This window comes from Microcaecilia unicolor, chromosome 12, assembly GCF_901765095.1.
Source record: "Microcaecilia unicolor chromosome 12, aMicUni1.1, whole genome shotgun sequence".
In the NCBI taxonomy this organism is placed as follows: Eukaryota; Metazoa; Chordata; class Amphibia; order Gymnophiona; family Siphonopidae; genus Microcaecilia; species Microcaecilia unicolor.
The window spans coordinates 88,761,969-88,776,635 of NC_044042.1; the positions used below are offsets into that span (position 1 = coordinate 88,761,969).

At 46.4% G+C, this 14,667-nt stretch overlaps 1 protein-coding gene across 3 annotated transcripts in view; it reads right to left on the bottom strand.

Annotated features, from left to right (window-relative positions):
* The window catches only part of SLC37A2 (solute carrier family 37 member 2), a 142,072-nt gene that overhangs the window by 43,880 nt on the left and 83,525 nt on the right, over positions 1 to 14,667 (bottom strand). For all 3 annotated transcript variants that reach the window (XM_030221762.1, XM_030221760.1, XM_030221759.1), the window contains exon 8: positions 416 to 453. In XM_030221762.1, coding sequence (XP_030077622.1) covers positions 416 to 453 — 38 coding nt within the window. The remainder of the gene's footprint in view (positions 1 to 415; positions 454 to 14,667) is intronic.

Below are 14,667 nucleotides of genomic sequence, written 5' to 3' on the forward strand. Positions count from 1 at the left end.
AGTCTGTGTTTTGAAAATGAGTCCCATAGTGAAATTGACAACTACTAGGAGTAGAGTTTTTAATGATATGGGTCCTTTTCAGTGGAACTATTTACCTTGTAAGTTACAGAGTATTCCCAGTTATTTAACTTTTAGAAAAGCACTGATGATTTGGCTGTTTAAGCAAAGTTTGGGAGAATTTTACTGTTTGGTTAATTTTAGTTGAAGTTTCATTGTATATTCTGGTTTTTTTTTTGTAAAATGTTTTATATTTTATGTTGTAAACCACTTTGATACTATTGTGCTAAGCGGTATATTTAGTCAGTAAATCAAATCAAATCATTGGCTCAAGGGGGCAGGGACCTGCGTCAGTGTGAGATCTCTATATCTGATGGGTACCCAGAAGAGGGGTTATGGGACCAAATGTGACACTTACATTGTGCTGGGGTAAGCTGCAGCCCACATCTTCTGGATCTGAAAGAAAAAAAAAGAAACACCAAAAAACAAATCTTGAGCTCAGCTATATTAGGAGGCCTAAGTCAGTCCAGCAATAATCACATAGTCAGAAAAGATTTTATTTGAGACAACAGTTGCAAAATTTTGATAAGAGTTACTCCTCCTCTGAGAAACCTTCACTGGTTACCTACAGATGCTTCCATGACATTGAAGCTTTGCACAGCGGGGCTGATATTTAGACCATGGGAGGGAGTCTGGCTAACTCCCATGGTCAGTGGTCAGCCCAGCTATTCAATACCGGGCAGTTTCCAGTGACCGGCACTGAATATCCGGTTTATTTTTAGCTGGTTTAATTTAACCAGCTGTTAATATTCTGAGATAGCCGGTTAAGTTTAAACCATCCAAAGAGATTGGGAGGCGGGGCTGGTGGTTGGGAGGTGGGGATAGTGCTGGCCAGACTTATATGGTCTGTGCCAGAGCCGGTGGTGGGAGGTGGGGATAGTGCTGGGCAGATTTGTACGGTCTGTGCCCTGAAAATGACAGTTACAATCAAGGTAAGATATACACAAAAACTAGCACATATGAGTTTGTCTTGTTGCGCAGACTGGATGGACGGTGCAGGTCTTTTTCTGCCGTCATCTACTATGTTACTATCCAGCTTATTTTCGAAAGTGATAGCCGGCCATCTTCCGACACAAATCGAGAGATGGCCGGCCATCTCCTAAAACCGGCCAAATCGGTATAATCAAAAGCCGATTTTTGGACACACTCACCGGCATTCCGTCGCGGAGGCGGCTAAACTTCAAGGGGGCGTGTCGGCAGGGTAGTGAAGGCGGGATGTGGGCGTGCTTACGAGATGGCTGGCTTCAGCTGATAATGGAAAAAAGAAAACCGGCGATGACGAGCATTTGGCCGGTTTTACTAGGTCTATTTATTTTCACGACCAAGTCTCAAAAAGATGCCCAAACTGACCAGATGACCACTGGAAGGAATCGGGGATGACCTCCCCATACTCCTCCAGTGGTCACCAACCCCCTCCCACCCAAAAAAAAACCTTTAAAACATTTCCTTCCTAGGAGGGGAAGCCAGTCGGCCAGCTCGTAAAAAAACAAGGATCTTGCTGATCAGTTATGTTATGACTTACTTGTTCTGGAGTGCTGTATTTTGTGATACTGTTTTGAGAAATGTTCAAGAAAGACTTCATAAAAATTTAAAAAGTCCCTACCGTTCATTTTCCTTTGATGGCCGTCCCTGACGTGCACTTCCCTTAATAGCCATCTTTCTCTTGATAGCCGTCGTTTGTCTTTCTCTCCGAAAGTGCACTTCTCTTACTGGCCGGCTTTCTCCCCAAACAGGGAAATCAAAACAGCTTTTGCTCACAGATTTTTTAGTAGTAACAGTGGGATTTGAACCAGCCACCTCTGCAAGAGCCATGATGTAACCACTTGGCCACAGCTCCACTTACTTGGCTGTCCCTCTCTTTTGATTATACCCCTTCAGGTCTCTCTCAGCCAATCACAGTGCGTTAAGCTGTCTGTGAGTGGCTGAGAGAGACCTGGAGGGGTATAATCAAAAGGGAGGGACACCCAAGTAAGTGGAGCTGTGGCTAAGTGGTTACATCACTCTCCGTCAGGGAGAAAGACGGCCATTAAGAGCAGTGCACTTTCGGAGAGAAAGAAAGACGGCCATTAAGAGAAGTGCACTTTTGGAGAGAAAGAAAGACGGCCATTAAGAGAAAGATGGCTACTAAGGGAAGTGCACGTCAGGGACGGCCATCAAGGGAAAATGCAAGGCAGGGACGTTTTTCATTTGTATGAAGTCTTTCTTGAACATTTCTCAAAACAGTATCACAAAATACAGCACTCCTGAACAAGTAAGTCATAACATAACTGATCAACAAGATCTAAACATCCAGAAGTACCAGTGCACTACGAATGCTAGCCCCTCCCACGGCCAAATGCCTTGGATTTGGCCGGGTTTGAGATGGCCGGTTCCAGTTTCCATTATCGCTGAAAAACAAAGTCGGCCATCTCAAACCGGCGATCTGTGGCATTTGGCCGGCCCCAACCGTATTATCGAAACAAAAGTTGGCCGGCCATCTTTTTCGATAATACAGTTCCGGCCAGCTGTTGTGGCGCCGCCAAAATAGATCGCCGGCGATCAATTTCGCCGGTGCCGTTTGATTATGCCCCCCTCTATGTTACTATTTACGTGGCCCGATGTGGCTGCTTACAATAGCCAGTTATGCGGTGAATATTTGGGGATAGCCAGCTATATTGCGTGATAGTTATCTCCAAGCCGCTAACCAGAAATGTTCAGCATGGGACAGGGGCGTAGCCAATGACCCCCCCCGCCGCAGCAACCGCAAACCTCTCCCCCCAACACCACCGCCTGCCCACCCCCCACCCCACCGCAGCATCAGGTACCTTGTTTGCTGGTGGGGGTCCCCAGTCCCCACCAGCCGAAGAGTCTTCTTCAGTGCTGGTCAACTCCGGCGCCCTCGTTGTGTGATCATCTGTTTCTGACACCTTACATCCTGCATGGGGCTACATGCACAGTGCAGGACGTAAGGCGTCAGAAACAGATGATCAAACAACGAAGGCGCCGGAGTCGACCGACGCTGAAGAAGACTCCGGCTGGCGGGGTTTGGGGACCCCCGCCAGCAAACAAGGTACCTGATGCGGAGGCAGGGGGTGGGTGCCGGCGGCGGGGGGGGGGGGGGATCAAATGTAGAGGGGGCCAGGGCGTAATCTGTGGGGGCCCATGCCCCCGTGGTCCCACGTAGCTATGCCCCTAGCATGGGATAGCTGGTTTTCCCACGCTGGATATCGCCGGATTGCTGGTTAAGTGCCATTTTACCACCAGGTGCTGTTCCTGACAGGTTAAATAGTTTTGAATATCAGGGGGTCTGATTTTTGGGATAGTACATGGTGCATCTCCTTTACTTTGTGTATCTATGACATCATTTTCTCGGATCACTGAAAAACCTACACTTTCTTTCCATCAGCGAAGCAAGATTGTTACAAACGGATTCATAACCCACAATAATGGTCGATCCATATCAAGCAGCTCTAATTTGGAACTCATTACCAACATATTAAGTTAGAAACTAACTATGAGAAATTTATGGGCCTTATTGAGGTTATTACATAATGTTTTTATAAGGTGGTTGAGTTTAAGCTTCCTTGTACTTGTAGTGCGGGTAAATGAATGTTCTTGTTGCAGCTACCTATATGTTCATTCTGCTGTTGTATTGTTAACTTCATGTTCAATAAAGACTTCTAAAAATAAAAAAAAAAACCATTTGTTTAATAAGTATCTTAAGTAATACGGTAACTACATCTGGAACCGTACTCTTCCAAGTATTTCATCTGGATAATCTTTTATAGTTCATATTGGACTATCTAGGTAGATACTTGTGGAATATAAGTCTAATTTCAATTCAACTCAATTCAATTACAAACTAGCAGACCACATGAACAGCTCTCATCTTTAAGAAACTTTACTTTAAAAATGTTAGGGAATTTAGGTTGGAGGGCTTTCAGATATGAATTTCAAACAATATGGCATGGAACACACACAAAACACACACACACATGTGATGTCATAATTCTATTTTAACTTACATAGAAACAGAGTAAAATGAAGGCAGATAAAGACTATCACCCCCGATACTCAAAGGCATTTAACAGGCCAGAATTGGCACCTGGCCAGTTAAATACCATATAGCTGGCTATCCGCCGACATTTACCAGGGCATGGCCAGCCATACCCCGCTGAATATTGCCAGTTAGCAGCTAGTGGATAGCCAGTTATATTGGGCGATATAAATGACTATCCACCGATTTTCGACACATCACAGCTTAACTTTAGCAGCCATATTTGGCTGCATGCAAGGCAGCCCTATCTTTGGCCGGTTTGACTATCAGGCTTATTTTCGAAAGAGAAGGAAGCCCATCTTTTGACACAAATCAGAAGATGGGAGTCCTTCTCACAGGGTCGCCCAAATCGGCATAATTGAAAGCCGATTTTGGGTGTCCCCAAGTGCTTTCTGTCGCGGGGACAACCAAAGTTCACGGGGTCATGTAGGAGGCGTAGCGAAGGCGGGACTTGGGTGTGCCTAAGACATGGGCGTCCTCGACACATAATGGAAAAAAACCCAGCGTCCCTGACGAACACTTGGACGACTTTACTTGGTCCTGTTTTTCTTATGACCAAGGCACAAAAAGGTGCCCAAACTGACCAGATGACCACCGGAGGGAATTGGGGATGACCTCCCCTTACTCCCCCAGTGGTCAATAACCCCCTCCCATCCTCAAAAAAGAACTTTACAAATATTTTGTGCTAGCCTCTATGCCAGCCTCAAATGTCTTACTCCGGTCCATCGCAGCAGTATGCAGGTCCCTGGAGCAGTTTTAGTGGGCGCAGTGCACTTCAGGCAGGTGGACCCAGGCCCATCCCCCCTACCTGTTACACTTGTGGTAGTAAATGTGAGCCCTCCAAAACCCACCAGAAACCCACTGTACCCACATCTAGGTGCCCCCCTTCACCTGTAAGGGCTATGGTAGTGGTGTACAGTTGTGGGTAGTGGGGTTTGGGGGGCTCAGCACACAAGGTAAGGGAGCTATGTACCTGGGAGCAATTTCTGAAGTCCACTGCAGTGCCCCATAGGGTGCCCGGTTGGTATCCTGGCACGTCAGGGGAACCAGTGCACTATGAATGCTGGATCTTCCCACGACCAAAGGGCTTGCATTTGGTCATTTCTGAGATTGGCGTCCTTAGTTTCCATTATCGCCAAAAATCAGAAACGACCAAGTCTAGGGACTATTATTATTATTATTTATTGCATTTGTATCCCACCTTATCCCACCTATTTGCAGGCTCAAAGTGGCTTACATAGTATTGTTAACATAGTTATTCCAGTATATCAAGTATAGTTAGTATTGTGTAGAGATTAATTAAGGGAAGAAAGAAGAAGGAAGGAATTTATTAGGGTATTTATAGAAGGTGGGCTTTCATAACTGAATGGGTTGGTGAAGTGGATTAGTGGGGCTGTAGGACGACTTAAATGTCAAGATTTGGGTGTCCCCGACCATATTATCGAAACGAAAGATGGACGCCCATCTTGTTTTGATAATACGGGTTTCCCCGCCCCTTCGCCGGGACGTTTTGTGAGGACGTCCTCAGCAAAACTTGGGCGTCCCTTTCAATTATGCCCCTCTGTGACTGGCCAGTGCTGAATATCAGCTTGGTCAGTCAAAGTCAAACCAGCCAAAAGTAAACTGGATATTCAATGCCGGTCACTGGAAATGACCCAGCATTGAATATCCTGTTTTAGCGCTGACCGCGGGAGTTAGTCCAGCTAACTCCCTCCGTCTGAATATTGGCCTCTGGCCCATCCAGTCTGCCCTCCCTTCCTCTCCCTCGGAGATCCTCTGTACTTGTCCCAAGCTTACTCTGATGTCCTTTCTCAATTCAGAGATTAGGTGTGGCAGTGCACTGATTAAGTGTCACCCTTTGTAGAGTTAGTATTCTAGTATTCATGAAAGCATGGACATAAATTGTGTCATGTACCAGGTGGCTGTGAATAATCTATTACTGTGAACCTGTGTCAAACTCTCTTCAGTGCACAGGCAGCTTTAACAAACCAGGTGCTGCTGTTTTACACTCCACAAGCAATTCCAAATCAGTGCCAGGACAGTGGTCACTTAAACGTCATTTTTGGCATATAGTTATTTCTTGTTTTAATATGAAAATAGGCCAGCGAACACCTTAATTAAGAATCTTTGAATCTGATCAAAACCAGTTATAAAAAACTCATTTGCAAAGATGAAACATTCAGCTAGCAGTGGTGTCACTGACAGAATTAGGTCCCAATATTTAATACTGGGCCATGTCTGGGTGCCGGCATTGAATATCAGCAGCTGACAGGACTGTGTCAGGCTGCTAGCCCTTATGTGAGTTCCGGTCAGTATTTACCTGCGACTCACAAAAGATACTTATGAGGGTGTTGGCTGAATATCGGCTGGAACCTGCATAAGTCCTGCGCCCTTGTCCTTCCTCCTACTTCCCAACAAATAAACACCCTCCCCCACCCCTCCAACAACTAAGGGCCCCTCTTCCCATTCCACCAACAACTAGAGACCCTCCTCCCAACCCTGACAAGACCCCCCTCCCACTCCCTCCCCTAGTCAGAATAGCCCATCCAGGCCTAACTGAAATCCATGGTGGCCCAGTGAGATGCTGTGGACAGAACCCCACTCACACCTGCCTCTAGCAGCTCTGTGGTAAAAATGGCTGCTGCAACCTCTAGCGGCAGACTTGCATTCTAGAGCTATTCTGGCATTACTCCTGGCTCCACCCCTGAGCTGCCTATGTAGGACATGGCTAATGAGTGCCGATATTCAATGGCATTGTGTCACATCTGTGGCCGTGTCCACCCTCAGACTTACCTTATTTCTGGAGGTCAGCTTCTAAGCTGGCTTCTGCCTATTCTTTCTGGAGTAGTTTTCCTTCTGTGTGCTGGCTGCTTCCAGCATGGCTCTAATTAATGCACTCTACTGCACCTGGGGGTGCTGCCTGAGTTAGCTCTACCTCTGCCTCCAGCCTGGCTCTGTTTGCTCCTCTGTGCTGCACCTAGGTATTCTAAGTCTCTCTATGTTCTGTGTGTGCTCTGCCTGCTCCTTGGTTTGAGCTCCTCTCACCCGCTGGTGGCCAGAGCCAGTGGTTGCCATAGTTTGTCTTCCTACCCGTTCCAGACTTTAGCCCGGTCCGGTCCGGTTCTTCCAGGCTGCCGGACTTGTCTCTCTTGTTTGTGCCTGGACAGCCTCCGTAGTTGCTTACTGATGGCTGCAACTGCTCCTCAGGTGTTGAAGGGCTTTATTAATCACTTAGAGACTGCAGCCTTTGCATCGTCTAAGGTCCCTGGTATGTTAGAGTGCTCTGTGCACTGCTACCTTGTTCAGTTCAGTGTGAGTTTCTAGCTTGTTACTAGTAGCTTGGGCATAGCTTTTCTTGTTGGCTTGTGTACAGCTTTACTAGTTCTCCTGTGTGTTGTGTTGTGTGAGTTCCTAGCGTGTGACTAGTTAGCTTGGGCATAGCTTTGCTTGTTAGCTTGTGTACAGCTTTATTGGTTCTCCTGTGTTTTGCTTAGTGTGAGTTCCTAGAGTGTGACTAGTTAGCTTGGGCATAGCTTTCTTGTTAGCTTGTGTACAGCTTTACTAGTTTTCTTGTGTTTAGCTTTCTGGTTTTCCCGTGTGTGTTTTCCTTTGCTTCTGGAGCTTCAGCCCTAGTCCTGTCCGCTGCCAGTACTCCTTGCTACTGGAGCTCCAGTCATAGACTTGCTACTTGACCTGACTATTGCCTGTGTCTGACTACTCTCTGCCTGCGGCCTGAACCCCAATACTTTCTGCCTGACCCGACTACTGCCTGAACCCGGATATTCTCTGCCTGTGGCCAGACCTGACTATTGCCAGAACCCGGACATTCCCTGCCTGTCTGCCTTGCTTTCGCCTAGGTGCATGGGGGCACTTCTGTATCCTGATTCCTGTTGTTCCTGCTTGCTAGTTCCAGTTCCGGTTTTCCTGTAAGCCCTACTGGCTGCCCGAACCTGAAGGCTCAACCCTTGGGGGACAGTGGCTAAGCGTAGGTGAAGCCTAGGTCCAGTGTGTTCCTGTCCAGCGGGTTCCGGTCCCGTGTGTTCCAGTCCAGTGGGCTCCACTCCAGTGTGTACCAGTCCAGTGGGTTCCAGTCCAGTGCGCACCCGTCCGGTGCGTTCCAGTCCTATGTATTCCAATGCAGAACTCCAGTCCGGGGTTCCAGTCCAGCCTTGCCTCGTCTCTGCTTTGAAGATGACCTTGCCTGCCACTGCCGCTCCACGGTAGTGGTACAAGGGCTCACAAACCCAGTGCTTCCAGGGAAGAAGCCTGACACATTGTCCGGGTAAGTGCCTCCCCTGATCACTTAAATCGCTTTAATATCATCCTGTTTATTCTTTTACCTATCAGTTGATTATTTCTACAGCTGTTATGTGTGAGTGTTATAACTATTGCTTACTTGGGGAGAGTATGAGGGAAAGTGGGAAATGGACCAATGACTTTGGACACCGAGACAGCCGAGTCATATATGGGAAACATTTTATTACAGACTTGACAAGGATCTGTGTTTCGGCCACAGGCCTGCCTCAGGAGTCTTGATGGTGTATTTGACAAAGTAAGTCAACTTTCTCAAGTGAAAAACAAAAATGGTCTTAAGAAAGACCTTTAGAAAGTCTTGCAATGTAGACACGCAACCGCGCGTATCAGAGTGCTGACAGCTAAGACTCCTGAGGCAGGCCTGTGGCCGAAACATAGATCTGTGTTGAGTCTGTAATAAAATATTTCCCATATATGACTCAGCTGTTCCAGTGTCCAAAGTCATTGGTCCATTTCCCACTTTCCCTCATACTTTATTGATTACGTGGGATTCTGCTGTCCATCCACCTAGGTAGACTTTCCTTCTTTACTTGGGGAGAGGCCACTGATGAGTGGGGTTCGTTCCTGCCCTCATCGCCCCACTTGACTACCAGTGAGTTCAGGTAGGCTGGGAGGAGGAGGACCTATTATGACTGGTGGGGTGGCAGGGGGGTCTTTAGTTGTCAGGGGGGTGGTGTTTACTTGTGTGTGTGTGTGTGGGGGGGGGGGGGGGGGAATTGAACCATGCTGGTTGGTACCACAAATGAAGTAGGTGTTCGCATATTCAGTTCCAGCACCTGCATAGCTAGGACTGCTTTTTATGACTGGTTACTTATACAGGTGCTAGCACTGAATATTGCTGGCACCCACATAACACTTCCCCAGCTCCATCCTTGACCTTTATTGAAAGTTACAGAAAAGTGCCAGTTGTGCACCCAGCTTAGAGGTCCTTTCACAAAGCTGAGCTGAAAAGTGGACTTAGCGCACTCGTGCATGAGTCATTTCCATGCGCCATATCAGTGGTTCCCAAACCTGGTCCTGAAAGCACCCCAGACAGTCAAGTTGTCAGAATACCCACAATGAATATTCATGAGATAGACCTGCATGCAGTGGTATTCTGAAAACCTGACTGGCTGGGGTGCCTCCAGGACCAGGTTTGGGAACCACTGCCCTATGTCCTTCCATCCTTACAACTACTAGAGGTTCTTTCAATGATGATCTTCTGCAGCATTGTCTTCTTTACTATCGTATCTGCTCCTACTGAGTCACAGTGAACTGGGGAGCAACATAGAAACATGGAAAGAAGTGAGGAAAGCAGGACCAGAGCTGCCCATCTAGTAAAGAATTCATTATAGACACTATGCTTTATGCCATAAAGGTGCGGCTATTTAAACATGACTGCGACAGCACTTACCATCACCTGTTTTGTAGGCGGTAAGAGCTCCTGCATTGTCCATGCACTAACCAGTTAGCGCATTGTAATGTAGATGTGTTAACTGGTTAACACAGTAACACCCGACTCTCCACCCGTGACACTTCCCTCAAAAAATGCAAAAAATATTGTGGAGTGGTTTAGCATGTCCCACTGTAGTCCATTTTTTGCTGTGTTAGGCGCATGTTAGTGGTTAATATAGCTTACTAAAGGACCCCTTAATTTTTAAATTAAGCACCAAATGGCATTATGTACCAATAATAGCCCTTACGTGGTGTTAATTGGCGCTGGCACTAATTTGTAGGTGCTGTTCTACTAGCTTAGCGCCTCAATATTTTGCGTGCACATAGGCAGGTTAGGGTTATGTCCCACAGTTGTGCGTAAGCTGAAAAACGCTATGGCTTTACACACGCAACTACCAACTTCAGGTACAACCATCTGTACCAGCATGGCGTTACTGCTTGCTCCTAAAGTTAGGCGCAAACAAATGCCAACTTATACTGTATTCTATAATGGCAATTCCGTGTGCAAGTGCCTTTACAGAATTGGCACTAAGCGCTTATATGCCTAACTTTTGGCACACTTTCTTGAATCTACCCCGATCTGTTTCTGAAGGTGCAGTTTAGTCTTGATTATCCAACCTTCACTAATCCGACCATCTGACATATCTGACACACCTCAAGGTTACATCATCGTGGCTTTTTTTTTTACACTTTTCTGACATCTGATCCACTGGAAGGGCAGACCTACCTCTGTTTGGATTTGCTACTGAGTCCCTATTTTCACTGCAACACTTGGAAAATTGACTTTGCTGGCTACTGAGATCCTGCTTTCACTGCAGCACATGAAATACACTTTCAGGGCCGGTCTTAGGCAAGGGTGACGGGGTGACCGCACAGGGCCTTGCACTCCCAGGGGCCCCGCGGTCCTCCCTGAACCTACTTTAATGTAAAGCACAGTGGTGCTGGTGAAGTGGCATACTAAGGGCGGGATGGTGGGGGAGTGCGGCCTGGGTGCCGATCATGAAGGGATGCTGCCATGAGCGCCCGTCCCCCTCCCCATCTGGTGCAGTATTCTTCTCCTTCCTCTCTCCACCCCCGCCGCTCGCCTGCTTTCTCGTGCAGGCTGCCAGCAGCAAATCAGCGATGTAACATAATGTGGAGGGGCATAATCGAACGGCGCCGGCGAAATATTTACTAATTCCATCGTATCTATCAAATCTTGTTTTGCCTTATTCACCTAGGCGAACACTTCGTTCACTCACAGATAATAGATTGATTATCCCATCGCCACAGAAGGCCAGATGGGAGTCTACTAGAAATTCAGCTTTCTTTTTTCTTGCCCCTTCTCTTTGGAATTGTCTTCCAAAACACCTTAGACTGGAGGAGTCCTACATTCAATTTTGAAAATTATTGAAAACATACTTATTTCAGGATACGTTTGAAGATAATCTGCAATAAAAGGCATTAGTTGGTAGGTTGTATTAAATATGCAGAACAATTATATGTTATGTACTTGTATGTTATTTATGTACTTGTTTATGAATGGCTGTTCAGTAAGAATTGGTTTTTATCTTTTAAGAATGGTTGTTTTAGTATGGTTGTTTTAGTTTTGCTTTCCTATCTGTTCGATGGAGTTCTTTTTTTTTTCATTCTATTTTTTTTCCCATTTTTATTTATGCTTTATTATCATTCTATTTTAACATGTAAACTGTTTTTGTTTTGTAACCACAATTTGAAACGGTATAGTAAAATGAATAAACGATAAACAATCGCCGGCGATCTATTTTGGCGGCAACGCAACAGCTGGCCATAACCGTATTATAGAAAAAGATGGCCGGCCATCTTTTCTTTCGATAATACGGTTTGGCCTGGCCAAATGCCAGAGTTTGCCGGGTTGAGATCGCTGGTTTTGTTTTTCAGCGATAATGGAAAAAAAAAATGCCGGCCATCTCAAACCCGGCGAAATCCAAGGCATTTGGTCATGGGAGGAGCCAGCATTTGTAGTACACTGGTCCCCCTGACATGCCAGGACACCAACTGGGCACCCTAGGGGGCACTTCTAAAATTTTTTTAAAATACACAAATAGCTCCCAGATGCATAGCTCCCTTACCTTGGGTGCTGAGCCCCCCAAATCTCCCCCCCCAAACCCACTCCCCACAACTCTACACCATCATAGCCCTTATGGGTGAAGGGGGGCACCTACATGTGGGTACAGTGGGTTTTGGGGGGGTTTGGAGAGCTCAACACTTAGCATCATAAGTGTAACAGGTAGGGGGGGATGGACCTGGGTCTGCCTGCCTGAAGTGCACTGCACCCATTAAAAACTGCTCCAGGGACTTGCATACTGCTGTCAGGGAGCTGGGTATGACATTTGAGGCTGGCATACAGGCTGGCAAAAAAGGTTTTTATTTTTATTTTTTTAGTGTGGGAGATGGTTGGTGACCACTGGGGGAGTACGGGGAGGTCATCCCCCATTCCCTCCGGTGGTCATCTGGTGACTTGGGGCACCTTTTTGAGGCTTGGTCGTGAAAATAAAAGGACCAAGTAAACCCGGTGAAATACTGATTAACGCTGCTTTTTTTCCATTATCCGCGAAAGCCGGCCATCTGGTAGCCATGCCCATGCCCGCCCATGTCCCGCCTTTGCTATGCCGCCGACACGCCCCCTTGAACTTTCGCCAGCTCGGCAACGGGAAAGCGGCTAAGGTGTCAAAAAAAGCACCTTTCGATTATACCGATTTTGCTGTTTTTGAGAGATCGCCGGCATCTCCCGATTTATGTCGGAAAATGGCCGGCGATCACTTTCGAAAATAAGCCTGATAGTAACATAGTACATGACGGCAGATAAGCACTGCCTTCAGCCTGCCCCTGAAGCCTTCTTTATACAGCGCCCCGCCTACACGGGAACAGGAAGTGGCTGTACAGAGAAGGCTTCCAGGGCAGGCTGAAGGCGGCGCTTACATCGCTGCCAGTGTGGGTGGCCTGGAGGTCTGCTCCTGCTTCGTGGCTCTGGCTGTTCACTACTCGGCTCTTAAGGAGGAAGGCCGGGGCTGTGGAACACCATGCTGCCTTCCTCCTGTGCTCAGCTCTGGGCTCTTCTTCATCCTTCTCTCCCTAGCCTCGACCCCACCCCCCTTAACTCAGGGCGAGGCTAGGCAGGTAGCTGGGGGACCCCACTGAACTGGTCTGCACAGGGCCCCACAATTGCTAAGACCAGCCCTGACTTTTTCTATGCATTTTCAATGTGTTTTGTTTTATCTAACTTTTCATTTATCTCACAATGGGCAGGTAGGTCCTGTTTATATCGGATAATCGAGACTCTACTGTGTTAGGTATGAAACAGTGAAAGGTGTCAGTGATGTAACAAGCCCCTTCTAATGGCCAAAAAAAAGAACTGAAGTTCAGTGATGGAGGATTGCTGTTCTGTTTGGTCTCTAGGATGTGCTCCTTTTGGCAAACATGTGACCTTTCTGTAAGAATCCATGGAAGTTGCACACTTCCTCTCTGCCTCTTCAGTGGGAGTGGGGAGGATGAGTTCATAATCAGGGAGAGGTGGCATAAACTTACCACATTTTACAGATAGGACACGGAGCAATTTTTCTCCCCTAAGCAGTCCTGATCTTATCATCTTTTACCTGTCAATATAGTAGTGAAAGTGGTTACAGGAAGGAGGTTTTTCTTTCATTTTTAGTCTAGACTCCACCATGACCATTCTGACCTCACTGAAACACTTGATTTGTTTGTTCCTTATTTATCTTCTGCTATTGCTCTGTCCCTGGGGGTGGAGCAATTGAGGCCTTGTCCCAGGTGCCATGTTTTAGAGGGTATTTCCAGCATTGCTTTGCAGGGAAAAGCTATCATATGGAGGTGTAGCTTAATGGTAACGAGCAGTCAACTGAAAACCAGGCAAGCCAAGGTTCAAATCCAAAGCTGCTCCTTTTGACTTCCACTTTACCCTCCACAGCCTCAGGTACACACTTAAGGTTGTATGCTCTGCAGGGATAGGGAAAATAACTACTGTACCTGAATGGAACTGGAACTACTAAATGCTAAAATAAAAGTGCGAAATTAAAAAAAGTGTTCTCTGCTGCTTGACCTGGGTACCAATGTATCTTATTTTAGTGTTGGTTCTCCTGCAGGGAAAGAGAAAGAAGCATTTGTGGTTGTGAATGTGGCTGTGTTGTTTCGGAATCTGCTGATGCAGTGACTACGCAAGCTTCTGGGTTCTCAGGCAGCTGATGCTCAACATCAGGTTTCCTTCCTATTGCTTTCTTCCCTATTTTAGCCAGAAGTCTCAATAGCTGCTGTCAGTGATGAAACATAAGGGACAAGTAACCCTTTCAGACACAGTCTGCTCCTACCTATTCAGCCTCTGCAATCGTTATGATCACTCCAAGCTAATCTATTGAAAGTTCCATCACACAAGCAATTGTGGTAAGATGAATCAAGGTCAGCAGCTTTTGGCTGTGTCACTCTTCAGTTATGGAACTCCCTTCCCGTGGAAGCCTGGTTAGAAACTTCCTTTCAGAAATTTAAAATATCCATTTACATAGCTATTCATGCAAGCTTTTAATGTGAAATAATATTGGGTGGATGTCTACTATATATTTAGGATTTATTCCTACTCTTTTGTGCGCTAGGTTTTTTTTAACAGTTGGCTTTGGGTATTAACTGTAGTGCTAAACGCTCCATCCATACGTGGCCGTGTATGTCTTGTTGAATTTTTGTGATTTGTCTTTACAGTATTTTAATTATGATTGTAGACTGCTCTGATTCTGATTTTTGTTTTTTTTAAAGAGCGGTATATTAAATGGTACAAATAATGTCTTCAAAGGTGCCTGTGAAAA